This window comes from Cenococcum geophilum (assembly GCF_001692895.1).
Source record: "Cenococcum geophilum 1.58 unplaced genomic scaffold K441scaffold_33, whole genome shotgun sequence".
NCBI lineage: Eukaryota > Fungi > Ascomycota > Dothideomycetes > Gloniales > Gloniaceae > Cenococcum > Cenococcum geophilum.
In genome coordinates, this window is record NW_027137591.1 from 1,732,568 (window position 1) to 1,759,266 (window position 26,699).

Genomic DNA, 26,699 nt, shown 5'->3' on the forward strand with positions numbered 1-26,699 from the left:
TATGAGAAGACCTCATTAACTTTAACGAAATTGATCTACCCTCCCACAATACCTGTCGATATAAAAATTACACCAAATTATGAGATTTTTAGCTCCTTATACGCGCGCGACGTTAAGAGGAATTCGTTGCCGTAGAGGCCCCAATTCTACTACTAAGCCGCTCAGTAAACACCAACGCTGAACGCTTACGCCCACGCCGCCAGCCCTCTGCGTAGAGCTGTGGAGCTTTACGAGAGTTCTGCGGAACGAAGCTCAAGGGGAGACCTGCACGGAGCTCTGCACGGAGCCCTGCACGGAGCCCTCTAAAGCTCTGCACGAAGCTCTGCTCGAAGCTTTGCTCGAAGCTCTACACGAAGCTCTGCTCGAAGCTCTGCTCGAAGCTCTACTTGAAGCCCTATTATCGATTCCCATTACCAAATACTGACTGAGTGGCGTTGTCGACAATGGCAATTACAAATCGTAGTCGTCAGTTCTATCGTCAGCATCGGCATTAGCGTTTTGCCACCTACCTTATGTATATATAGTCTCTTTTCTTTACCTATATAGAGCTCTAAAGCTCTACTAACACGCAGCACCAATATACTAGGAAGGTTCTATAATCGCCCGTACAAACGCCCATACAATTAATCGATCAACTGCCCACACAATCGTCTCTACAAACGTCTGCAATTGATCGCCCGTACGGATGTCTGCGCGTCTGCACAGCTACGCGCCTGCACGTAGCTCTGCACGAAGATCTGCACGAAGCTCTGCACGAAGCTCTGTACGAAGCTCTACGAAGCTCTGCACGAGGCTCTGCTGGGCTCTGCACGAAGCTCTGCTAAGGCTCTGCACGGGGCTCTGCTAAGGCTCTGCACGAGGCTCTGCCCCCTAGTAGTAGTGGAGGCATTCCGGGCCAAGGGAGGATATTTTCAAGGAAGGACCTAAGTATAGCACCTACGAGGTGTTATAATAGCTTTAAGTAGTAGATATCTACGTATCTGTATAATTTTATCTATATTAGCAGACTATTTAATAAGATATAATACATGCTTAGGCTTTTAACAATGTGTTTTTTAACTTTAATAAAATTAATGTTAGGACTAAGCAATAGCTATATTATAAAATTTATACTATTTAGAAGCCCTAAGTCTTAAAAATAATATATAAACTTTTAGTAATATTAACGCGTTATATAAATAAATAAATTAGATATCCGTAATCTCCGTTTAGCGGATTTTACTTAGGTTTTTAACAAAACTCGCCAAACGCCCTTAGACTTATCTCATGAATCAGACGCTCCGCAGAAGATTTGTTCCGTGACATGGGATAACGCATAGACCCTCTTCTGGACCAATTAGAACAGCGCACTAATTNCAGCCCCCTGCGCACCCCTGTCACCTGACAAAATCTTCTGCGGAGCGTCTGAGAGCTTATGGGCGTCGCTTTGGTGAGAATTGAATGTTTTAAAAATCAAATTTTGTATATTTTTACGAGCGACGTCCTAACCACAAGANTTATTATATATTTTATTNATGNAATAGATTCTTTAGNTAATTATATNTATATATTTATAAATTATAACCCCCTACTAAGAACACTAGGGGGCGAGATACATCGTNGTANAACGTAAGTTAGATATTNGATTTNAATGTTTACTAAAACCAACNAACTACCTATATCTAACTTCTCATAAAATAGAGCTAGAATATTACTATAATATAGAGGCGATAGAGGAGACAAAGGGCTTTTAGCTCGTACTATTTTAGAAGTAATTAGACATAGAGAAGTATGTAAGTTTTAGCAGTAAGGCAAGATTGCGATAAAATGGACTAAAACGACCGACTACCTATATCTAACTTCTCNTAGAATAGAGCTACGATATTGCTATAATATAGAGGCGATAGAGAAGAAAAAGAGCTTTTAGCTCGTATTATTTTAGAGATAATTAGACGTAGAGAAGTATATAAGGCATAGCAGTAAGGCAAAATTGCGACGAGAAAATGCGACCGANAAGAAAACACAACNAATAAGAAAAAATTGCAACTGANNTAACTAACTATATAATATAGCTACAACGTTATTATTTAATGCAATAGATAGAGAAATTAAAGAGCTCCTATCTTATAGTATTTTTATAATAACTAGACGTTATAAAAGGGTTAAGATACGCGTTGTGGTGGAAGAGTTATCGCCTAATAAAAAANNTTNAGTTCTNATACAAAGGGCGCCCATAAGCTCTCAGACCCTNGGGGAGAAATTCCTCTTAGTGTGATCTGATTGGTCCAGGAGTCCACAGGACTAGGGTAAGGTCCACAAGCGTAGCGCTAGTCTTTCCACGTCGTAGCGCAATTTCTCCCCGGGGGTCTGATTTATGAGATAACCTTAGACGTGATTTTGCAATTCGGAAGACGGCGTAGGTTATTCCGACGCTAGCTAAAAAATCACGTCTGAGCTCGCTGAGGTAACGAAATCCTCGCCTTGTTTGCAGCTTAATAACACAATAACCAAAAGAGATGTAAAATTATAAAAGTAAATTTTATGTTATTTTAAGGTCGCGTAAAAGATTTAGCTTATTTCGAATTTTTAAATAGTGCATTGTTGTGGCTAATGAAAACTGCAAAGTTGGGCGAGTTTTGACATTCGTGCCAACCTAACCCACGGCGGCGCAGGGTAACGTAAGCAGAGGCTTCGAGCGTCGTGTTACCTCAGTGGACTCATACTAAGAAATCGATTGCGCTGGCGCGCTAAACTCCTTCGGATATTTGATCGATTTTCTTAGTCTGAGGGACTTTGGCGAGATTTGTATGGAAGCATAAGCTTTTTTTGTAAGGAAAACTTATAAACCCCAACAAAATTAATTAATCTCCCCACAACATATTTTAAGGTAAAAATTATATCAAATTACTTAGGAGATCTAGCTCTATAGATTATAAGATTTTAGGCTTTTTATACCTTACGTGGGCCCGTATATAAGGGTACGTAAAGGTGCTTACGCTTTTAACAACGGGAATTTTAACTTTAACGAAATTAATCTTAGATTCAGGAGGGGACAATATAATTCTAAAACTGTTAGTATATAAAGTAGCCCCCTAAGATATATCTATTAACTTTTGAAGACTTTATTTTATTACGTCGTAGAGGGAATCCCCTTATAAAATCGCTAAAACTAAGATTTTTGCTTACGGTTTTAACAAAACTCGCCAAAGGCTCTCAGACGTGATTTTGGTGGATGTTAGTCAGTTTACTGACGGGCCGAAGGAACATCCGCTCCAATCAAATTCACGTCTGAGCTCGCTGAGGTAAAGCGTCGTGTAGATTGGGGTGGTATAACAGATACTCCATACAACACCAAGATAATCTCAACCCGAAAACAACCTTGATCCCCCTTGCGCGTACTCTGGTATTGTAGCGACAGACAAAAACCTTAGAAAAAATAGATATAGCGAGAGGACAATCTGGATTTTAGATATAGGAGGTGTTTTTTTTTTTTGGGGGGGGGGGTCCATTTTTGGGAAAACGGAAAGAAGCACAAAACACAACCAAAATGAAGGAAAATTCAAGTTGACCCATTTTACGCCGCAATAGTTCATCAAATGTTTATTTTGCCAGGCTACCGCACTTTTCCCACTTTCAGCTCTCATCCTTTTTGATATTCAGAGTGGCCTGCAGTCACTGACGAACCACAAGTCCGTACTGTCTTTGACCGCGAGAGAGTAAAGTGAGGTGTGAAGTGCGATATTTAAAAAGAGCACCCAACGTCAAACACCTGTAGTGTCTGGCCGCTGCTGGGCGCCGGGACCTGGGAAGCTGGAACCTTATAAAGGCGGCAGGTGTTGCCACCACCAGGGGTAAAAACGCCAAATTCGAAGCTGGAGAAGAGAAAACTGTTAGTGTTTGACAGGGAAAGAGGCCGGAGAGAAAGACAGAGCTTCGCGGGAAGGGAAAGACTTACCTCTTGCAGCTCGGATTCGCTTGACACTGCGTCTTGCAATCCGCTGCAGAGCCGATGTTTGTGGGTGTAGAGATTGGTTCCATATTGGTTTGACCGGTTGGTACACCGCCACAACTATTGCGGACGGCCAGTTTATGGCCGGTGGGTTGGTTACCACCGTTGTTGCCATTTTGGCCACCGTTGGTGTTTGTGCCCGTTCCACCGTTATTCGAACCTGTCGGGTTGGAGGCGGTTGGAGTAACGGTTGGAACCGACGCGCAATCTTTATCGTAGGCAAGAAGGTTGCTGCTAGTCTGCGCTGGAACGGCTGAGGCGGCGCAGGAGAAGAGCATGCACTTGATGGCGTTGTCGACCATGCCGAAGACGAAGGACTGGCAGGAGGTGTTGGCTTCACATTTGGCCCGGCAGGCTTCGGCGTTGTTCACCCCGGAAGGTTGCGAGAGGACTGCCTGGTTGGTGCTGCCGCTGGGTGCAGTCCCGCAGACGTCCCGAGTGGAAAGAGAGAAGATTGGAGAGCCGGAGACAGCCGTAAGCATGGCCGAGGCGGCGATGATAGTAGTGAAAGATTGCATATTGAAGGAGACTTTAAATAATATGATGAAGTAAATGGGTAGCTTGGAGGAGTAGACGGATCAAGACGTAGATGGATCGAAGATCGAGATTTGTATCGGAGAAAGGATTGAGACTAGAAGATGATGAATATAGTGATGATGATGAGAGATGAGACTACTGCGGGAGTATCCTACCCTTTATACACACTCTTGGCCTGTTGAATTTTTGGTAGTTCTTTTGCTGCATGATTTCGAGATGACAAGACGACGTTGAACACACGTTCGCCTATCCCATTTAGAGGCATTGTCCGAACAGTTTTGTGGATTGTGAAAGTCTGTAAAGAGTTTGCTTTGGGCTCTTCGAGGCGCGGGCTTCGAGGGTACATCAAGTGACTGACGTACTTTATGGTATAGCATTACAAATATAAGTTCATTGAGTACTTCTACTCCGTCCATTGGGCTTCTAAAAATACGCTTTTCGAAACGTGCAGGGGCATCGTCATTACCGATGATGAAAAGGAACAGATGAAACAGATGAAACAGTTCTAGTCCAGTCGCGTACTCGCTTTTCTTCTACTAGCCACATCGGCAGTGACGACTCAAAGCCTCAGCGACGGAGCTGTACTAGGGAGAGATGCGCAAATGCCCTGAATCAAATGATGTGGGCACATTGGAAAAGACCACACAAAGGGTTCTATCTTACTAGACTAACTCAGTTTTTCATCCTGTCTCTAAGCCTCCGATGATTTACGAGTACGATAACAGTCTCCCTTTGCTCATTCAGAAGCGAGAGATAGCAACAGAGAAGAGAAAGTTAATTAAGCAGCTTAGAGCTTTCGAGCAATTCTGGGGGAGATTCTTGTTAATAAAAGAATTTGCATGCAGTCGGCACAGAAACATCCCATGCGGAGCCAAACGAGTGGCACACCAATTAAGCGAGAGGCGCGCCTGTCAGTCTCATATTTTGTTATCCTTTGCACTGGCAGGCTCCTCGTCAAGGTGGGGATTCACACTTGTAATTGGATTCATTGGTGAGTCTCTATTGACAAGCGATCTGATTGGCTCCTATACTGAGGACCCGGGTGCCAGTGCAAGGGATAAGGAGCTTTATGTATATACGCCTCCAACAGGCTCCCCTTAAAAAATGACGTTAAAGAGTACCATAAGCGTTCTATTGTGCAAAAGTTAAAGCTGTTATTTAACAACGCCTATAATATTCCGTATAAACAACCCAAATTGTTTTTTTTTTTAAAAAAAAAGGCAAAGCACTACTCCATGCATCAACTCTCCATGCATCAACTACTTACAGACCGTGGAAAAACATGAAGTCGGTGATTGGCCGACTGCGTTTATGGCAGCAAGTACTAGTCTATTTCAAGACTTTCAGTCCGATTCTTTTTGAAATTCACGCTCCGACATGAGCGCAGTGTTGCGTCTACGGTATCAATATCAGCACTACCAGCAGCTTACGTGGGTTGAAGCAAACGATATGCATACATATGCTTTCGAGATCACTTAGTGCTCATTGTTGCTGTTCTAGCTTCGAAAGCTCCATATCTTGCAGCAAGCTTCGGTTTGTCCCAATATAACATGTCTCTAAGCCCCGCCAACTTCTGTAATGACTTGCTTAAGGTTGTGAATATTGTGCGCGAATCTTCCTAGGAACAAGCCATCAACTCCTTCCGCGATCTTCGCAAAGGTCCCTGGTCCGGCACTTCCACCATACATTATTCTCGTAGTTCCCTTCCTACCTTCCATCAATTTTCGGAGCTCTTTCGTGACATTAACAACGTGATCTGCATCTGCTGGTGCAGCAGCTCCAATGGCCCAAACCGGCTCGTACGCGAAGATAACCTCGACGTCGTCCGGAATGGTACTTAATACTGAGGTGACCTGCGGCTTGCACTCCTCAATCGCCATGCCCACTGCAGCAGAAGCAATGTTGTGATGGGTCCGCTCGCCAATGCACACGAGAGGTGTAAGTCCATTTCGCGCCGCTGCTCCAGCCTTCAATGCCACCTGTTCATCCGTCTCGCCAAATATTGCTCTCCTTTCCGCATGCCCCATCTCTACAATCTTCACGCCAGCTTGTCGCAATACGAGTGGTGACACCTCGCCGGTGTATGCACCCTCGTCTTTCCAGAATGTGTCTTGAGCTCCAAGTATAACGTGGGAGGGTTGTAGTATTCGAGCAGCTTCCATTATGGTGATGAAGTCAGGTATGACAAAGAGGTCGACGCGGTGGTTCCATGCAAGCCCGTCAAGCTCATAGACACCTTGAATGTAACGGATGGTATGGTCGAGATCGAAATACATTTTCATGCTCATGCCGACAATGCGGCGCGGACGGTTCGATGTTGTCATTATGAATTCAGTAATCCTTAAGTTGCCGAAAAGTTATAGCAGAAGTTAGTACTGACGAAGTCAAACATTCTTGTGCTGATGGACCTCAGGGAGTTGTGGAGAGGAGATGGTTCTTGTTAAAGGCCGGAGGTTGCCCCTTAGGGCATCCCGGTCTAGATCGAAGCTTGATCTTCAAATCCCATGATGTCATGGCAGGGAAAATGGAGGGGCAACTCCAACTAATGGGAAAGATGTCACCATCGCTTCTCGAGGCGTGGCTTCATATTGTTTGTTGGCGCAAGGGGTGGTAGGGGAGCCAACCAAGCCTTTTCAAGACCCCACTAACCCCTTATCTCATAAATCCGACGCTTCGCAGAAGATTCAGGTGACTTGGGGTAACGCATGGGCTGCATACTAACTCCGGCGAACTCCTAGACCAATCAGAACCATGAACTAGTTTTAGCCCCCTGCGTACCCCCTATCACTAGCAAATCTTCTGCGAAGCGTCTGAGAGCTTATGGGCGTCGTTTTGGTGTAAACTAAATATTTTAAAAATCGAATTTTGTATATTTCTATGAGCGACGTCCTAACCGCGAGATTTATTATATATTTTATTGATATAATAGATTCTTTAGGTAATTATATCTCCATTTATATAAATTATACCCCCCTACTAGGAATACTAAGGGGTAAGATATATTGTTATAGAACGTAAGTTAGATTTCTAAAATAAATGTTTAACTAAAACTAACTAACTACCTATATCCAACTTCTTATAAAATAGAGCTATAATATCGCCGTAATATAGAGGCGATAGAGAAGACAAAGGGCTTTTAGCTTGTACTATTTTAGAGATAATTAGATATAGAGAAGTATATAAGGTATAGTAGTGAGGCAGTAGGGCAAGACTGCGATTAAAACTAACTAACTACCTATATCTAACTTCTCGTAGAATAGAGCTATAATATCGCCATAATATAGAGGCGATAGAGAAGAAAAAGGGCTTTTAGCTCGTAGTATTTTTAGAGATAATTAGACGTAGAGAAGTATATAAGGTATAGTAGTAAAGCAAGATTACGACCGACGAGATGAAAATGCGACCGACGAAAATGCGACCGACGAAAATATGACCAACGAAAATATAACTAATGACCGACTGCCTATATCTAATATTTTATATAATAGATAGAGAAACTAAAGAGCTCCTACCTTATAGTATTTTTATAATAATTAGATGTTATAAAAGGGTTAAGATATAGCGTTGTAAATAAAGAGTTGTCGCCTAGTAAGAAACTTTGAGTTTATATATAAAGGGCGCCCATAAGCTCTCAGACTCTTGGGGAGAATTCCTCTCAGTGTGATCTGATTGGTCCAGGAGTCCACAGGACTAGGGTAAGGTCCACAAGCGTAGCGCTAGTCCTTCCACGTCGTAGCGCAATTTCTCCCCGGGGGTCTGATTTATGAGATAACCAACCCCGAAGTTTTCCGTTGCAAACAGGGATGGCACACCTTCACAATTGTGTCATACTCCGGTATGTCTCCGAGCTTTCAATGCACCAACCTTTCAATTTCTTATACAATCCTACATAATCGCTGAGAAGTAGAGGAAACAAATCTAGTGGTACATGTTTCGGGAGCTGGCAGATCGTTGGGCTCGCGTTCGCTACTTTGGATAGCAGACAGGTAAACTGGTGTAACTCTGCATCATCCTGCGCTTGCGGAGTGCGGAGGGCAGCCAGAACTGGTAAGCTGACTTTACACCTCAATGTCCGATTAGAATTGCTTCTGCAAAATATATACCATTCAATTGACTCAAATATGCGCTGCTAACATCCTCCATCATAGGGCGGTGGCGTTGTTAATTTCATTCCTTTTCGAATACTTCTTTCCTTTCTAAATTTTCATCATGCATATCTCTCAGAAATTGGAGGAGTCAAGGAAGGCTAACAAGCCGACCTTCTCCTTTGAGTTCTTCCCTCCAAAGACTGCTCAGGTAGGTCTTTAATAGCCTCTCAGTACTTTCTGCGATTGCTAACTCTCATTTTCAGGGTGTCCAAAATCTGTACGACCGTACGTAATTCGACTTCAGAGTACTCCTCCCAAATCCGCACAGCCTATTTACTCGAATTCTACAGGCATAGACCGCATGCACGATTTTGGGCCCGCCTTTATCGATATTACCTGGGGTGCTGGGGTTCGACTCTCGCACCTTACCTGCGAAATGGTCAAGGTTGCACAGAATGCCTACGGGCTCGAGACCTGCATGCATCTTACCTGCACCGACATGGATAAATCTAAAATTGACGAGGGTCTGAAGGAAGCGTACAAAGCTGGCTGCACCAACATCCTGGCCCTCCGCGGAGACCCACCAAGAGAAAAAGAGAAGTGGGAGACAACCGCTGGTGGCTTTCGGTATGCAAAGGACTTGGTTAAATACATCAGGGAGAAGTATGGGAACCATTTCGATATCGGGGTTGCTGGATATCCGGAAGGCTGCGAAGACCAAGATGATCCGGATGTGCTCTTGGATCATCTGAAGGAGAAGGTTGATGCTGGGGCCACTTTCATCGTCACGCAGATGTTCTACGATATTGACATCTTCCTTGACTAGGTAAATAAGGTACGAGCCAAGGGCATCACTGTTCCGATCATTCCAGGAATCATGCCAATCCATACCTATGCGGCTTTCATGAGACGGGCTCAGTGGACCAAATGCAAGATCCCTCAGAATTGGCTGAAGGCATTGGAACCAATCAAGAACGATGATGTCGAAGTTCGCGAGGTCGGAAAGGGTCTTGTGACGGATATGTGCCGCCGATTGATCGATGCGGGCATCTTACATCTACACTTGTAAGCCCCACCGATCCTCATGCGAGATATCGCAACTGACAGAATAGTTACACCATGAATCTCGCTCAAGCTACTCGCATGGTATTAGAAGAGCTGCAACTGACTCCTGATCTTGAGAGCCCTCTCGAGAAACCGCTGCCTTGGAGACCCTCGCTTGGCCTCAATCGCAGGGACGAGAACGTCCGACCAATCTTTTGGCGCAACCGAAACCGATCTTATGTTGCTAGAACTCAAGACTGGGATGAATTCCCCAACGGCCGCTGGGGAGACGCTCGATCTCCTGCCTTTGGCGAGCTTGATGCGTACGGCGTCGGCTTAAAAGGCACCAACGAGCAAAACATTAAGCTTTGGGGCCGGCCTGAATCTGTGAAAGACATTGCTAATGTGTTTGTCCGTTACATGGAGGGCAAGCTCAAGAGACTACCTTGGAGTGAGCAACCGATTACCAAGGAAGCCGAGGCGATTCAGGAAGACTTGATCGACCTGAATCGACGAGGCTTTTTGACAATCAACTCTCAGCCAGCTGTGGACGGTGCGAAATCATCGCATCCTGTGTATGGATGGGGGCCACGTAATGGATACGTCTACCAGAAGGCTTACCTTGAAATCCTCATATCTGCAAATACTTGAATGACAAATACTGCTAATACAATTCCGGCACATGCTGTGAGAATGTATACTGATTTGATCCATTGCAACATTTTTTATTGAGTGAGGGATCGTACGGCATAGAGGATTTCACGATCCTTTAGTCGCACGACCCCCTATGACCCACGATCCCTTAGGTCCCACGACCCCCTATGACCCACGATCCCCTATGACCCACGATCCCTTAGGTCGCACGACCCCCTATGACCCACGACCCTTCAGATCGCACGATCCCCTAAGTCGCACGATCCCTTATCCCACGACCCTTCAGATCGCACGATCCCCTATAACACGATCCTTTAAGTTGTACGATCCCCTATGGCCCACGATCCCCTATAAAATAAAATATTATCTTTTCTATTAGTTTACTTAAAAATATCTTATTAAAAATTCTTTCACTATCTAAGAGCTAGAAAGTAGGGAAAACGACAAAATTAAAATGCTTCTACGCTGCGCGTCTTTTAATTTATTTAATTCTTAAGTTTTCTCACTTATTTAAAATATTTATTGTTAAGCTTTTTAAACTAAAAGGTAGTAAGTTTAATTAGATAGGCGACCAAACTTTTGACGTAGTACTATATGACCCACGATCCTTTAGGTCGCCCCGTCCCCCTTCAATCCCGCACCATCGGCGCCAGCGGCGGATTTTTGCGCGCCAGCACCGCGTGGCCGTGGCGCAGCATTTGAACCTGATGGGCTGTGTTAACCGTTGTCCACCGACTGGACAGGGCTCAACAGGGCTGTAAGCTGTTTCGCGATAAATAAGGGCAACTCTGCCCTTCCACTTTCGGTTTCCGTTTATGACATTAAATCGTGCGAGGCTGAAATTGCTATTGCGGCTTTAAAAGTGTCTGTGTTGGCCTGATTGCTCTAACTGCCGTCGGAATTCTTACTCTTTACCATGCGTGTATATTCTCCAGACTACAAAATAGACTGTTCCCAGCGCGTGTTCGCTCTAAGAGTACTTTGAAAACGTGCTTATAATAGAATATTTAGATTTAATACGATCAAAAGCCTATTAAGCAGCCTAGATAACTGATGGACATGCTCTAAACTATAATCCTTTTACGCGGAGGTCCAATAACAAATAGCCTGACGAAGAGTCCGGCTTAGGCCTACAAAGTCTCTTAGAAATATATCTTAAACCTATAATTAAGGAGTAAAGGCGCCTAGAGAGCCGTTAGGCTAAGAAGGAGTTTCTAGGTCCCTAACATGCTACTGTAGTATTATACTACAGTCCCTCGTCAAAAGTCTCCGTGCGAGCGCATCCTTCAGACAACCTACCTTGCTAAATTACTATATAATAACCACATAATTAATTCTAAAGCTATAAAAAATATTTTAAGTTTATATCATATATAAAATCTAGCTATTATACCCTTTTTTAAAATTTAAAATCTATAACTCCTTTAGAAATCCTATTAATTCTTTACTAAAATCTAAAATCTATAATATATATTTTCTACTACTAAATATTAAAATTATTTTTTAAAATTTTTATATCTTATTGTCGGTATACTCGCTTTATCAACGTGCACGAATATCACTTATAGTGGTACGTATGCGGTGTTAAAGTTGGTAGTTAATTGTTGATCTAGAAGTAAGGGGTTACTCCAAGGTCAGACTAGTTAACCTCGCTTCGTGGTCTCGTGACCATGTCACGTAATTAACGTTCCGACACTAGAGCAACTCTAAAAAGAAGGCTAATCTACACTTCCAAAGTCAAGTCTACTTTTAGACTATTTATAGCGTATACGCAATAGCTAGGCTTTTCCTATCCATACGCAATAGCTTCTCTTTTAATCCTTAGCTACATCCTAGGAGCTCTTAGGGCTGCTAAGGCTAGCCTTTGGCTAGGCCTTAGCCACCCCTTATAAGCTCCTTAGGCTTATAGCCTTCTTCCTCCCCTATTAGTTCGTCTCTCTCTCTCTCTCCTGTATAAGGGTATTACCTACTCCCTACTGTATACCCAGGCAATACTTTACAGTTCGTTCATTTAACCCACTCCTTTGTTATAGCGTCCGTAGGGTGTTCAATTGCGGTTAAAGTTTTGGTCGTTTTGGTTATGGTTTCGGCCTTAGTCTTAATTATAGTAGCGGCGATCTATAAAGGTAGTATACGCTCCTTAACTGGGGTATTCCTTCTCCCATGCAACGGTTAAAGATTATAACTTATTAATTGACTAAGACAAGTCTTCTTTAGGGTTTAAGACGGCAGTTCTATAGGTAGGAACTCCCTAGCAAGCCTTCTAGTTGTCTATGTAGATCTTTACAATTATAGCCACCTCCTTGCTATATCTAGGTCTTTGCCTAGGTCCTTACTCCACACTAGGCATAATTGGCCTAGGTGGTGTATATATATATAGCTGCTGCAGTTACTACAGCTGCTGTAGTTACTGCTCTCTTAACTATAGCAATTGGTTGTAATTAGAGGATTAAGGACCGGGAGGGGTAGTAGGGGCAGCGGGGGCAGTAGGGGTAGTAGGGGCAGCAGGGGCAGCGATTGGGGTAGCTGGCGGTGCAGCGATCGGGATAACTAGTGGTGCGGCAGTTGGAATAGCTGGTGGAATTAGCGGAGCAGCTAGTAGTAGGGTAGGAGCAGTTACTAGAGGGAGGGTAGAGGTAGTTAGTGCAGCTTACCGGGGTATAGATATAACAGATAGTTAAGGTATTATAGGGGTAGGTATCTACGTTCCGGGCGGTATTGTAGCTATAGCTATAGCTATAGGCTGAACTAATTCTGGGCCAATAGCTAAACCGTTAAGAGTATGGTTTGGTCTATCCCTGGTAGTACTAAGGTAAAGATACCGGGCAGGAGGAGGACTAGGTGGGGTAGGAGTACTAGGGGGGGCAGCGGGGGTAGCGATTAGGGTAGCTAGCGGTGGGGGTAGTTGCGGCGGAGACTCTATAGGTAGTTATAGTAGTTGCGGTTAAGACTCTATAGGTGGTTGTAGTATTATAGGGGTAGGTGTCTGCGTTCTAGGTGGTATTATAGCTATAGGCTAAACTAATTCTAGGCTAATAGCTAAACCGTTAAGAGTATGGTTTAGTCTACCCCTAATAGTACTAGGGTAAAGATACCGGGCAGGAGGAGAACCAGGTAGGGTAGTAACTATAGCTATAGGCTAACCCAATAAACTATTACGAGTGTGGTTTAACCTATCTCGCAGTGCTCTTATAGCTAGTAGTTCTGCTAACTCCTTAATAGTTGCTATAATCTCCTTATCTGTCTATTAATATAGCTCTTCTTCTTATATAACTTTAAATAATAGCTTAGATACAGTAATTCTGCTAGTGCGTCTACTTACATAAACACCTCTTTTAAGGAGATGTCTTCGTAGCTTGGATCTAATATCTATACGTATCTTCTTAAAGCTCTCTACTATAAACCCCTCAAACTGCTCCCAAAAGATGTACCATAAGTTATTATCTGTAAGGTCTTATGTTAGATATATTATTATTTCTATAAACTCTACTAGCTTATCTTTTGTAGCCTTATCTATATCAATTCCGTATCCATATTTACTGGCTATTACGGCCTATTCTTTTTCTATTAGTTCCATAGTTGTAGGTATAAGGGTAAGTATAAGGGTAGGTATAAGGGTAGTATAAGGGTGGTTGAGAGGGTATGTATAAGGGTGGTTAAGGGTAAGGGTGTTAAGGTAAGGGTATTAAGGTAAGGGTGTAAAGGTATATACGTGTCCTATTAACAAATCTATAGTTCTTGGACACTATAGACGATTCTTAGCAAAGATACGGTCCTCTAGGCGATCTAACACGTTAACAGTTAAGTTAATACGTGGTTTTAAGCTTTAAGGGTCCTCTAGGCGATCTAACGCGTCAATAGTTAAGCTAATGCATGGTTTCGAGCTTTAAGGATAACGTAGCTCTCTTTAAGTAAAAATACGATTCTCTAGGCGATTTAACGCATCAGTAAGCTAATACGTGGTCTCGAGCTTCGAGGGTAACATAGTTTTCTCCTTCAACTAAAATAGTGCGATAGCTCTGCGATTTAACGCGTTAGCAGTTAAGCTAATGCGTGGTTTCGAGCTTTGCTATTGCGTATTTCCTGATCTATACGTCTACTGATTAGTGTTGGTATACTCGCTTTATTAACGTGCACGAATATCACTTGTAGTGGTACGTATGCGGTGTTGAAGTTGGTAGTTAATTATTGATCTAGAAGTAAGGGGTTGCTCCGAGGTCAGACTAGTTAACCTCGCTTCGTGGTCTCGTAACCACGTCACGTAATTAACGTTCCGACACTTATAGATATTTAGGTTTACTATAACTTTTCTTGTTTAAAATTTTATTTTAAAAGTGTGAAAGTTTATTATAACCCTTTGTACCCTTAATTTTCAAATTTATATGGGAAATTGCATTTATTTCACTCTTTTTTAAGTTTATAACCTTATAATAATTTTTTATACTTTTTAATTAAAAATTTAAATAGAGAGAGTTTTAATAAAAGCAAATCCCTAGAAGATATTAAATTTTTAAGTAATATTTTTAATATCTAGTAATAGAAAATATATGCTTAATATAGTAAGTTTTAGTAGGAAGTTAGTAAAACCTAGAGACTTTTAATAAAGGACTATAGATTTTAAATACTAAAAAAAGTATCGCGATTACTAGATTATATATCTGTAAGTAGCTTTAGATATTTTTTTAAGCTCTAGAATTAATTATGTGACTTTTATATAGTATTTTAGCAAAAAGTGTCATTTTTAGCGTGACCTCGGCACGGACACTTTTGACGAGGGACTGCACTAGCTTCTACGACTACTAAAAAGCCTCTACTTATAGGCCCTGGTTAGTAGATACCTTATAATAAAAGCCCTTAGCCACTCTAGGGTACTAGTAAAGAGTTAGCTACTACTAGTAATAGGTTAAAGTTTAAAAACCCTTTATATAAGAGCACTAAAGAGAATAAAGGCTTAGATTGCGTGGTGTTACGGCTCGTACAATTACCTCTAAACCAAAGCTTGTAGAATGCTATATTACGAAGATACTAAGCTAAGGAGAAGGGAAAAAGGGGTCGCTAGGACCGATGTAAATAAATATATAGGGTGAGCCGCCAAGGCGCTAGCTCCAGGCGAGCTAATTAGGGGTCGGCAGAATATGGTAGAATTTGGCAGGCAATGTGCGATAGCGCCGTTACATTACCCCCCTCTTTAAAAGAAAGCCTGCCTTTAGGCTTAGTTAAAAATAGGGTAATACTAGGCTTATAAATGTAGGATTATAAAATATAAGATAAGGAGATAAAGGGGATATAAGTGCGTCCGGACTAAGTATAAAAGGCAATTATAAGCTAAGTAGAAGTACTAGGCTAGAAAGAGTAGCCGCTAAAAGTCTTAGCATAGATCTAACTAATTAGATAACTTTAACCGGCGGTTAAAGTTCCTAAATATCTAAAATTTTATAGTACTAGCAGAAAACGGCAGAATATGGCAGAATTTGGTAGATAGCTATATTAGGGCTTTAGGGCGTTTTTATTCCTATATTCTTCTAGTAACTTATTATCTTTATTATACTAGCATTCTATCTATTTATCTAGGTACTTTAGGGGTTTAGGTATATTAGGGTATTAGTTATAGAACTCTTTAAGCTTCTAGGGGTAGCCTATAAAGTTCTATATAGGGTACTAGGTTAGGTCTAGATTGTAGCCCTTTTATTAAATATAGTATTTTAGTATTCCCCGTACTATCTTATAGGCTAGTATTTTATTAACTTTCTATTTATTGTTACCGTTTACTTAAATTAGTAGAGGAAGCTCGTTCTTTTATCTAGGTAATAGGTTATTTATAGCTTTCCGTAATTTATCTAGTAAGAAAATAGAGTAAACCCTAATTAAATCTGGGAGCTTTACCTTATATAAGTTACCTATCTTTTTAAGAACCTTATACGGTCTTACTATTTAGTAATCTAGCTTATAGCTAGGTCGTTTAGTCTTCTAATTCCTTATTATAATCCAGACTATATTACTAGGGGCAAACTTATTCTAAAAGGCTAATATAAACTATAGCCTATAATTAGATATAATAGTATCTAGTAGTTTATAAATTTAGTAAATATAGTAGATATATAGCCGGGCTACTTCTTTAGCATTAATATTTTTGTAATAGGGAATTAAGAATAGGCGTTTGCTAAAGTGGTTAACTATAACTATAACTATATCGTATCCGTTACGGTCCCTAGGTAGTTTATAAAAGTCTATAAAGATATACTGCTAATGGCGCTCTAGTATTAGGAGTGGCTTAAGTAGTCCTAGGGTCTTATCCTATGGGATTATAGCTCTCCTATAGCCTTTACAGTTCCGTATATATCGATTAATATCTATAACTATTTTTAGCTAGTAATAGCGGTAGTTAATAATTTTACGGGTCTTATTCTTGCTAGGGTATACCGTAGAAACTTAGTAATAAGCTTTACGGATTAGTTTAGTCTATAAATTGTTAATATTAGGGATTATAAGCTGCTCCTGGTATAGGAGCAACCCTTCCTCCGCTTTAAAATTGGGGTTTCCCTTTATAGCTTAATTATAGAGGGCCTTTAGGGCGTTAGCCGTGCAGTTTATAGTTAGAAGGCGGTTAATTAGCCCTATTAGTTTATCTAAGGTCTCCTCTATTAATACTAGCTCGTTTAGCTAGGAGTCTAGCTCCTTAAGGATCCGTAAGTCAAGCTATTTGGGATAAAGAAGGGCGCGTGTCTAATATTAGGTCTTTAGCTTATCCTAAGGTCCTATATCTTATTCTCTTTAGGTTAGGGTATTAGCCTTAAAGTTTTACTTATTAGAACAATATATAATTATAAAAAAGAATTAGGAGAGTGTCTTAGCCTATTAGGCTTATTATTTAGTAAGCTGCTTTATAGTTATAAAGTACTTTAGGGCTTTGTGGTCTGTATATATCTTAATTTAAAAGTTTATACCTTTAAGCTCTACGCGCTATTAGGAGAGTAATTAAATAATAGCTAGCATTTCTTTGTTATATATTTTGTAGTTATACTTAACCAGGTATATTATTTTTAAGAAGAAAGTAATAGGGTACTATTTACTGTCTAGATATAACTGTAATAGGATTCCTACTATAACCCTATTAGAGGCGTCCGTTTTTAGCATTAATTTAAGATCTAGGTTATAGTAATAAAGGATTAGGAAAGAGATAAGCCGATTTTTTATCTCTTTAAAGGCTTCTATATAGTTATTATTAAAGATAAAAGGCGTATCCTTCCTAGTTAGTTATATAAGAGGTTTTGCTATAATTCTATAGTCGCGGATAAACTAGTAGTAGAAGTTATAAAAACTAAAAAAGGACTGGATTCCTTTTACTATATAAGGGGGCTTCTAATTACGGATTACCTTTACCTTCTTAGAGTTAACCTTAATTCCTTCCGTAGTTATAATAAACTTAAGGTATTTTATACGTTTTACCCTAAACCTATATTTCTTAATATTAACTTATAAGCCTACGTTCCGTAGTCTCTCTAGGACCTTTTTAATATAAACTTAATACTTAAGACAATCTAGGTCGACAGACAGTGGTAGATAATAGTAAGGAACCTTAATTTAGGTTGACACACCCCCCTAGCTATACAGACCCCTCTAGGCTGCTGTAGAATACCTAAAAAGTTATAATAGCCATTTGGTATTAAGTCAAAGAAATCCTCCCTATAGTTACCTTGCCCAAATATTATCCAACTTAAATTAAATTAGATCCTTAATATTAACGAGGTTTAATTACTAAATAAATGTCTTATACTTTTAATGAGGCAGGGCCTTCGTTAAGCCGTCTGCTATTATATCCGCAGTAGGCACCCATTTAATATTAATACTTCCTTTATAAACCTCCTGGCGGAGCTAGTAGTAATAGATATTAACGTGTTAAAGCTTAGTATTAAGCTCCACGTCGCTTTTAGTAAGTAGTTAAATCGTCTGCAGGTTATCGCAATATATTGTTTACTTTTTATTAGGGTTAAATCCGATTTCTTTAAAGAATCGCTACTACTAAATTGACTCGGTAGCTGTATGCGATAGGGCTAGGAGCTCTACTTCCGTGCTTAATTTTATTACCAACTTCTACTTCGTAGATTGCTAGTTAATTAGTCCTCTAAATAAGGTAAATAGATAACCTTCTGTTCTCTTTCTACTTACTAGGTTATTGCTAAACGATACATCGCTGGCCCTTACGAAGATTTGATTTATTATATTCTCCTTTAAGTACTTAATTGTAAGAGTCCTAGTTTAATAAAGGTAGGCAATTGCCCTTATAGCAGCTGCGTTATAAATTAGTAACGGGTTTTAAGAGAATTCTAACAGCTTACTTATTAATCTCGCCGCGTCTAAATAGGTAATATAGGCTGTATAGAGCGCAGATCTAACCTTCCTTTAATAGGTGTAGATGTCCTACTTTAAGGCTTATTTTAGATTAAGCTTAAGTTCCTTAGGCCTCGTTTACTAACTTTTTTTCACCTGTTCGCGCTTACCTGGTCGACGCCGCCAGGTGGATCAATTAAGGTCCAACAGGTGGATTGTAAGCGCCACTAGCAAGCGCTCGTGCAGGGGTGTAGATCGAACAGGTAAGAGCGGTTCGTTTACTAGAGGTAGTCGCCAAGGTTGCAGGTGGGCGAAATAGCGGTAGCGCAGGGTTAGGTTGGTGAGAATCACGTGATGCGTACAATCCTTCAAAAAAACATCACAATCGAGGTCGGATTGATCGAACAGGCCGCCCAGGTGAACATACAGGACCCCCCCTTTTTTAAAGAGGGTGCAGGTGGAATTCCACCTGTTCGATGGCCCAGGTGGGTAAAATCGCGCAATCTATACTACTTTTGGCTATGTAATCGCGACAAGCGCGAGGATGTCGAACAGGCCAGGTGGAACGTTAATTTCAGCTGCCGAGACGACCCAACAGGTGGAAATCGAACAGGTGAGGTAAACAAGCAGCTCCTACCTGTTGGATATTTGATCGACCTGGAAATATCGACCTGTTCGTTCCAGGTGGGTTTTTTAGGCGACGAACAGGTGGGCGCGAACAGGTGAAAAAAAGTTAGTAAACGAGCCCTTATTACCTATTAGTGTATAGACTTTATAATAGTCCTTAATATTAAAGCTTGTCGCGATCTTATTAATATAAGCGTTTTAGCTAAGCCAAAGCTTCCTATTCTCTTTATCGCGAATTATTTAAATTTTTAGGAACTAGGTAAGTTTACCTAGGTCCTTTATCTTATACCTTTTTATAAGGTGCTCCTTAAAGGTCTTAAGCTTAAGGAGGTCTCTCTTTTAGTAGGCGGCTGTAATATTATTAACGTAGAAGAAGACTATTAGCTAGTTATTATAATATAGGTAAAGCTCCTTCGCCACTAGCTTTAAGCCTTTCTTTTTAAGTATTATTATTAAGTCACTATACTATAGAAGAGGTAATTATCGCAATCCATAGAGCGCTCTGTAAAGTAGTAGGCACTTACCCTTAATTATAAATTTATTTAGGCACTTAATATAAATAACCTTATTAATTAAGCTATTTATAAACGCGTTAACGGCGTTACCCTACTAGCAGTCTAGGTTAAATATTGCGACAATAGCTATTAGTACTCTAAACGATTTTACTGCTAGTATTACGGCATAAGTGTCCTTATATACTAACTCTTATAGATTACCTTATACGTAAAGGCGGGCTTTAAACTTTATTAGATAGCTATTAGTATTAGTTTTATAGGTAAACGTCTAGATAACAGGTACGGGTTTAATATTAATTATCTCCTTAACAACCTTAAACGTTCCTTTATTTTAAAGGTTAGTAAACTCCTTCTAAGTAACAGCCATAAATTCTTCCTTATATTAATGTCTTTAAAGCTCCTTTTAGTTTCTAGGCGGCGGTAGGAGCTAGTTATAATGTAGCTTTTAATAAAATATAAGCCCTATATTAAAGGCTGCTCTTTAAGCCGGAAGGCTCTTGTCCTTAATAACGTTAGTTAAGAAACCTATATAGGCCTTTAGACATTCTTTAAATCTCTTCCCTTTAATAATATTTTGCTCTCCTATATTACTAATAATATTCTTTTTTAGCTTAGCTTTATTAGTTAAAACTATAATATAATGCGGCTTCTTTTTTGCTAAGGTATTTAAGGACGGTAAAGGCTCCGGTGAGTTAGGTTCTGGTATTTTATTTAGGGTAGGAAGCCTTAAAGTTAAGTTATCTTTAAAGCTCGAATCTGGTTACTTACTACTTTTAATATTAAGCTCTTCCTAATTTTTACTAGAATCCACCTATTATCTTCCTTTAGTATTAACTTAAATCTCATTTAGAGTCTTATTGCTTTTATTACTTTTATTAAATAACAATTCTAATTTGTCTTAAAGGTTCTGTATTTAACGGACATTAATTATTTCTAATATTTAGTTAGTCCTTACTTAAAGTACATTTGCTAGATTTAGCTATAAGTCATTATAGAGTAACTACTTATTAAATCTTATATCTCTTATTTTAATAACCTTCTTCTAACTAGGAATGTAGATTTAAAAGATATTCGTTAAATTATACCCTACTAGATATCCTATATGGGCCCTTAGCGCGAGCTTATTTAGGCGTGGAATATTATACTTAAGAGGATAGGCCCTATAGCTATAGACTTATAGGTAACCTATATTAGGTTTTAATAATAATATACCCATCGCTAACTAGATATTCTTATAAGGTGTTTATTACTTAAGTCCTTTACTAGGCGTCCGATTAAGCAGATAGGCAGCTGCCTTAAAAACTTTAGGCTATAGCTCTTCTAGTAAATAGGCTGTAACCCTTACGCATTAACCCTTCTATATAATTACCCCCCTAGAATATTCCGCTGGACCGTTTTAAGACTAGGTATTAGGTGCTAATCTTTTAAGAGTAATTCCTTATTTAGCTACCTATTCCTTAAATTCGCCTATAAAAGACGTCTTTCTATTTATATGGATTATAGCTACCTTAAAGCCGTATTGTCTTTTAATAATATTATAATATTTAATAACTATTTTAGTTAGGGACAACTTTTTAGCTATTATTTCTACCTTATTTATCCGTATTATATTATTAAGGAAGTATACTACGTACTTATAGCCACTATATACAATAATTCCGGATATTAAATCTAGGTATATTTTATAGAAAGGAACCGCTAATTAGGTTAGTTTCCTTCTTAATACCACCTTATAAGCTTTACTTACTCTATATAACTTGCATTCTACTATTAAGGGGCCTTTTAGAATCGCCCCCGTTACTAACTAAGGTAGTTACTCTATTACTTCTTTTCCTATATAGCCTAATTACTAGTACTATATATAGCCTTCCGCCTAATTTAGTAGAGGCTTTAATTAATACTTTACTAGCTTTAATTAAGTTATAAATAAAGCCTCTTATAAGTTCTTTAGCTTATTATATTTAACCGTTTTCTAACTATAGTAGTAGCTACAGCGGAAGTACGTCTTGTTGTTACTAGAGAAGACAGTATTCTCTTTATTATTCTAATAGACTCCCTTATTATTAAGCTTTTAGAGGCATACTAGGTTAGTATAAAAGCTTAGTACGTAGGCTGCTTATAAGAGCTATATCTATATCTTGCCCATTAGGCGGTCAATTATAACTATAGCTGTGCTATAGCCTATAATCTCTTTTATATTTAATCCTACGTAAAGCTAATCTAACGTAAGCTCGATGTTGCTGATAAATCTAGTTTAATTATTAACGACGTATATAGTAGTTCCTAAGTTAAGGATAAAGCTATTATAAAGCTTATAATTAGAGGTTGTGTTATAGGCTCCTACTTAATAAATGGCAAAGGCACCTCCACTAGGCTCTTAAGAGCTCTACTTATTGCTATCCTTTAGCTTCTTATTAGCTTAATTATCCTTTTTAATTTGCTTAATATAAGCCTTAATTTCAGGCGTTATATTAGCAATCTTCTTATCTACCTTCTTCTGGATTTTATTACTAGGTTTAAACTAAGATGGGCGAGGAATTAACTCTATAATGTACCAGCACTTATTAAAGTAGTAACACTTTCCGCATAGGCACTCTAGTACCTATTGCTTTTCCTTCTTCTGCTTATCTACTAATGATTTAGGCTTTAAATTCGATAACTTGCTTAACTTATTCTTTAAGGTAGCTATAAAGGATCCTTATAAGATCTTACCCTTCTAAGCGAGCTCCCTATAATAGTAGTTTTGGTATATTTTAACTAGCTTAAAGAAAGTAGGAAGTATCTTCTTTTCCTACTTACGACTATTAAGCTTGTTCTTCTAATATTCTAACTAGCTTAGTATAATAAATTTAACTATAAATATAAAGTCCGTTACTAAACGATTACCATCTACCTTAGGTAGTTTTAGCTCCTTATACTTAGTGTATACCTTCTCCCACTCCTATAACTAAACCTTAAAGTTTTAGTTCTAAGGCGCCTTCTTAAGCCTTGTATATTAAGTAGCTATTTAAAGCTTTTAGGTATAGTTAGACAGAGCAATTCTCTACTTAAGCGACACCAAGACATTATAGGTAGAGTTACATTTAAACGTATAGATGAGGTAGGTCTGTGAGATAGAGCTTAGGATCTAACTACGTAACATATTAAGAGCTAACAGCTGCTTTCTATATAGCTTTAAGTTATCCTTATAGTCCGCTTTAAGTATACGGAGCTCCTCCTTCTTATCCTTATCTAGCTCTAAGAGCTTTGTTTTCCCCTAGCTATTAGTATCCTTCAGTAAGGCTTAAACAGGTTTTTTAAGCCTTAGTAACTCGGTCTTAGATATTAATAAGTTAACATACTTCCAGAGACGATTGTTATTAGCTTTTAACTTAATAACCTTAATCCATTCGTCCTAGTTATTTAGGCTTATAAGGATTATAGATAAGATAGTAACCAGTAGGGTATCTTATTAAGAGGTTATTGTGGGTATCTATAATTAAGATAATAATAGAAATTAATGGGAATAAAAGACTTTAAATTAAAGATAATGCAGTAGACGGCCCGGGCTTATAACTATTAAACTAGTAATTTAAAATAAGAACTCTATTTATTAAAGAGAGCTCTAGGAGCTCTCTATATACCTAAGATAGGTAGCAAAATAGACGGACAACTACGTCGTCCGTTAGGTAATAGAAAATAGGTAATAAGACATTATATAAGACATTTAGTTATAAGTTAACAGACACCTAAGACATAGTTCGTATAGACGATCTAGGTCAACAGACGGTGGTAGATAGTGGTAAGGAACCTCGATTCAGGTTAACATCAACACTATTAATGAAGAGCTCGTATACGCCAGTTGGCATGCAAATAATAAGGCAATTCTTCCTTCCGTTATAGTTATATCTGTCCAATTTCCATCGTCAGCTAGTCCCCCTATCCTCTCTAGGGATCACGTACCGTATCTTATCTTTAACATATCTAAATAGCAACTCGTCTCGCCTGAGCCGACGCACTAATTCCTCATATTCCCCTTACGCAAGCTGGAATTCTGTCTATAGGTATTACTTAATATATCTTCTAGCTTAGATATCTTTAAAAAGCGTAATGACTCGGGGAGCTTGGGTGAAGGATTTCTTATCAGTTGGCGGAGGCGTTAAAGGCGCATCTACGAAACTCAAAGGCGGTGTAATATGTTGATGTTTTTTTAGAGGAGCCTACGATGTAGACATAGCCATATGTTAGGCCGCATCGCAAAGTTACACGACTAACGTCGCGAGAACTTGACGCCACCTTAGCTAGCGGCGTGTTTAACCGCCACAACGCCAAGCCTAAGACAGTTCCTGGTTCCAACGCTAACGATCGCCTACAATGATATACATCACACTAACCCAGATCGTCCCCTCTACTAAACCACAAGAATAAGGATTTATATATAACCAAGTGGCATTTTCTAGACCGAGCTCCGCCACATATAGCCTAGTCATTCCATTAATAGCTTAGCGGCTAAGCAGGGCTTAACGATAGCAATAGTATATCCACAGGTATCGTACTAAAGAGTTTTGACTGTAAATTGAAATTGAATCGATGTATGCATCGATTACTCTGCCAGATTTTTTAGTGCGAAGTCGTTCACATAACTCGCATATTGAGCCTCTGTCTCACTACGTAGTTACTCTAAATCAACCTAACTCTAACCCTCCTATGCTCGCCATATATACCGGTCGGCCTAATAACTAATACGTAGTTGTCGACCTGAATTGAGGTTCCTTACCACCATCTACTACTATCTATAGACCTAGATCGTCTATACGAGCTATGTCTTAGGTATCTCTCAACTTATAACTAAATGTCTTATATAATGTCTCATTACCTATTTCTATTACCTAACAGACAACGTAGTCGTCTATCTATTTTGCTATCTATTTAAGGTATATAGAGAGTTTCTAAAGCCCTCTTTAATAAATAGAGTTCTTATTCTAACTTATTAGTTTAACACCTTTAGAGTCTAGAGGGGAAGATATTCCAGAACCTGGAACGAGAACTACGAGGCGTTTAAGGCCGTTAGAATACGAGGAAGTGGACGGGAGTAAAAGAGGCGATCCGCTTATTTAGGCGGCTTATATTAACGTTAGACTGTAAGGCTAGTTTTAGCTACGTTGTAAACCCGCTCTTCTTTCTAATATATATTTAAGTTTGCCGGCTCACTAGTAATTGAAATTCCTATAAAGAACCAGATAAGTAATAAACGTCGTATGCAAGCTATCTGCTTATCGTAGGCGACGAGTAAATGCCGAACTCTCGCGGCTAAGTCACCCCTATCTCTCTTGCTTCCCTACTCACTTACCGCTCCTTCTAATTAAGAATTCTCTCTAAAGGAAAACATCTCTATATAACATAATATATTACTAAAGAGAGAAGGAGCTACCTACTACTACCTCTTTTCCGCTCGTTATCTTAAATATAGAGACAGTAATAACAATACGCCCCCTTTGCAATATATACCAGCGGAGGGGGAGTCCGCGTATATTAGTAAGACACTCTATATACATTAAATACATATCTCTTAAAATGCACTATATTATCTAGCTTAATAGAATATACGGGGTAGTAATAATAAAAATCTCTCCAATATTCGGGAAGTCGAAAGTAGGTTTCCACGTGCTTCTTTAGGACGTCTTTTTACGGTATATAGCGCATCCGTTTTTCGTATAAGAACTCGTTATTACCTATGTAAATAAGGTATATATTACGGACGCTTTAAGTACAATGTTACAACTACTTAGGGAAGAGTCGAAAGAAGCTAGTTAGTTAATTCGAGCACGGTCTAGGATAGAACCGGTAAAACTATATAACGAGGAATGGTAACTAAGGTTATATAATATGCTACGTATTAAACGAGAGGAATAAGAGAAACTTACGTACCTTATATATAAGACGTATATTACGTACAAGAAGGATTTTATAGGAGTATAGTTGTGTATTTAAGGACCCCCAGTCCCTACCTAGATAGTTCCTTCCTTATAGTAATTCTTAGAATATAATTAGAGTTAATCTATTAGGCAACTACTCCACTAGTTATTATTACGTTGTTAACTTTTATACTTACATTTCCTATACACCTAGCCTATTAACGAGCCTATCGTAGTTTTTACTATAAGGTTCCGTTACACAATTACTACCTAGTTATAGTATTAATATAGAAAGTTAAATAATATGCCACTAAAAGCAGCCACCATAACGCTATTAATGGCGGCAACTACTTTAAGGTTAGGTAACGATACTAGTATAGTAGATACTAACTTATAGCAACCTATAACAGTTAGACAACTATAAGAGATGGTTAACTAGCTAATAGAAAATAATATAATATTAAAAAATAGGATTAATAGGATAGGCGTAGTAAAGGTTAAGTTACTATTAATTAAAAGATTCTTAGGAGAGAAGTTAAAGCTTAAAGGATTCCTTATATAAATGCACTTTAAGGTTATATAAGAGGGAGTAAAGCTAGCAATACTTATAGATCGAATAGCGTATACAGGACTATTCCTAATAAGAAGAGCACTTAAATAGTTTAAGCCTTACCTTATGGAGATATAAATAAATGGAATAACGACCACTAATTAAGAGGTGCGATTTATATTCTTAAGCTAGGAAGGGTTTACGGAGTAACTTATATAAATATTTAGAGACCTAAAGGCAGTAACTATAGCAGAAAAAAAACTCTAAGACATTACGTAATAAACCTTAGCGATTAAGTATATAACGTAGTTTCAGACGTTAGCAATATAAGTAAAGTAGAATAATAGGGCGCTTATAGCATAGTATAAATAGGGACTTAAGGCTAAAGTCTAGGACGTAATTATCCTAATAAAAGGTGCGGATACCTTAAGGGAACTAATAGATTAAGCGATTAAAATTAATAATTGGATCTAC

The 26,699-nt window shown here is 39.1% G+C and overlaps 3 protein-coding genes across 3 annotated transcripts; 1 reads left to right on the forward strand and 2 right to left on the reverse strand.

Annotated features, from left to right (window-relative positions):
* Window positions 1–3,271: 3,271 nt before the first annotated feature.
* Window positions 3,272–4,506, reverse strand: K441DRAFT_727520 (uncharacterized protein; the record flags this gene model as incomplete). Its single annotated transcript, XM_067654160.1, has 2 exons — window positions 3,272–3,851; window positions 3,935–4,506. The coding sequence occupies 2 exons, from the start codon at window positions 4,504–4,506 to the stop codon at window positions 3,722–3,724; spliced, it is 702 nt and encodes a 233-aa protein (XP_067501791.1). The 3' UTR covers window positions 3,272–3,721.
* A 1,575-nt stretch (window positions 4,507–6,081) lies between these two features.
* On the reverse strand, window positions 6,082–6,849 carry K441DRAFT_570940 (Triosephosphate isomerase; the record flags this gene model as incomplete). Its single annotated transcript, XM_067643953.1, has 1 exon — window positions 6,082–6,849. The coding sequence occupies one exon, from the start codon at window positions 6,847–6,849 to the stop codon at window positions 6,082–6,084; it is 768 nt and encodes a 255-aa protein (XP_067501792.1).
* Window positions 6,850–8,734: 1,885 nt separating this feature from the next.
* On the forward strand, window positions 8,735–10,308 carry K441DRAFT_688551 (methylenetetrahydrofolate reduct; the record flags this gene model as incomplete). The annotated part of the gene is made up of 5 exons (XM_067652203.1): window positions 8,735–8,821; window positions 8,942–9,397; window positions 9,440–9,678; window positions 9,726–10,068; window positions 10,129–10,308. 5 exons carry the CDS (start codon window positions 8,735–8,737, stop codon window positions 10,306–10,308), a joined length of 1,305 nt encoding a protein of 434 aa, XP_067501793.1.
* Window positions 10,309–26,699: the final 16,391 nt, after the last annotated feature.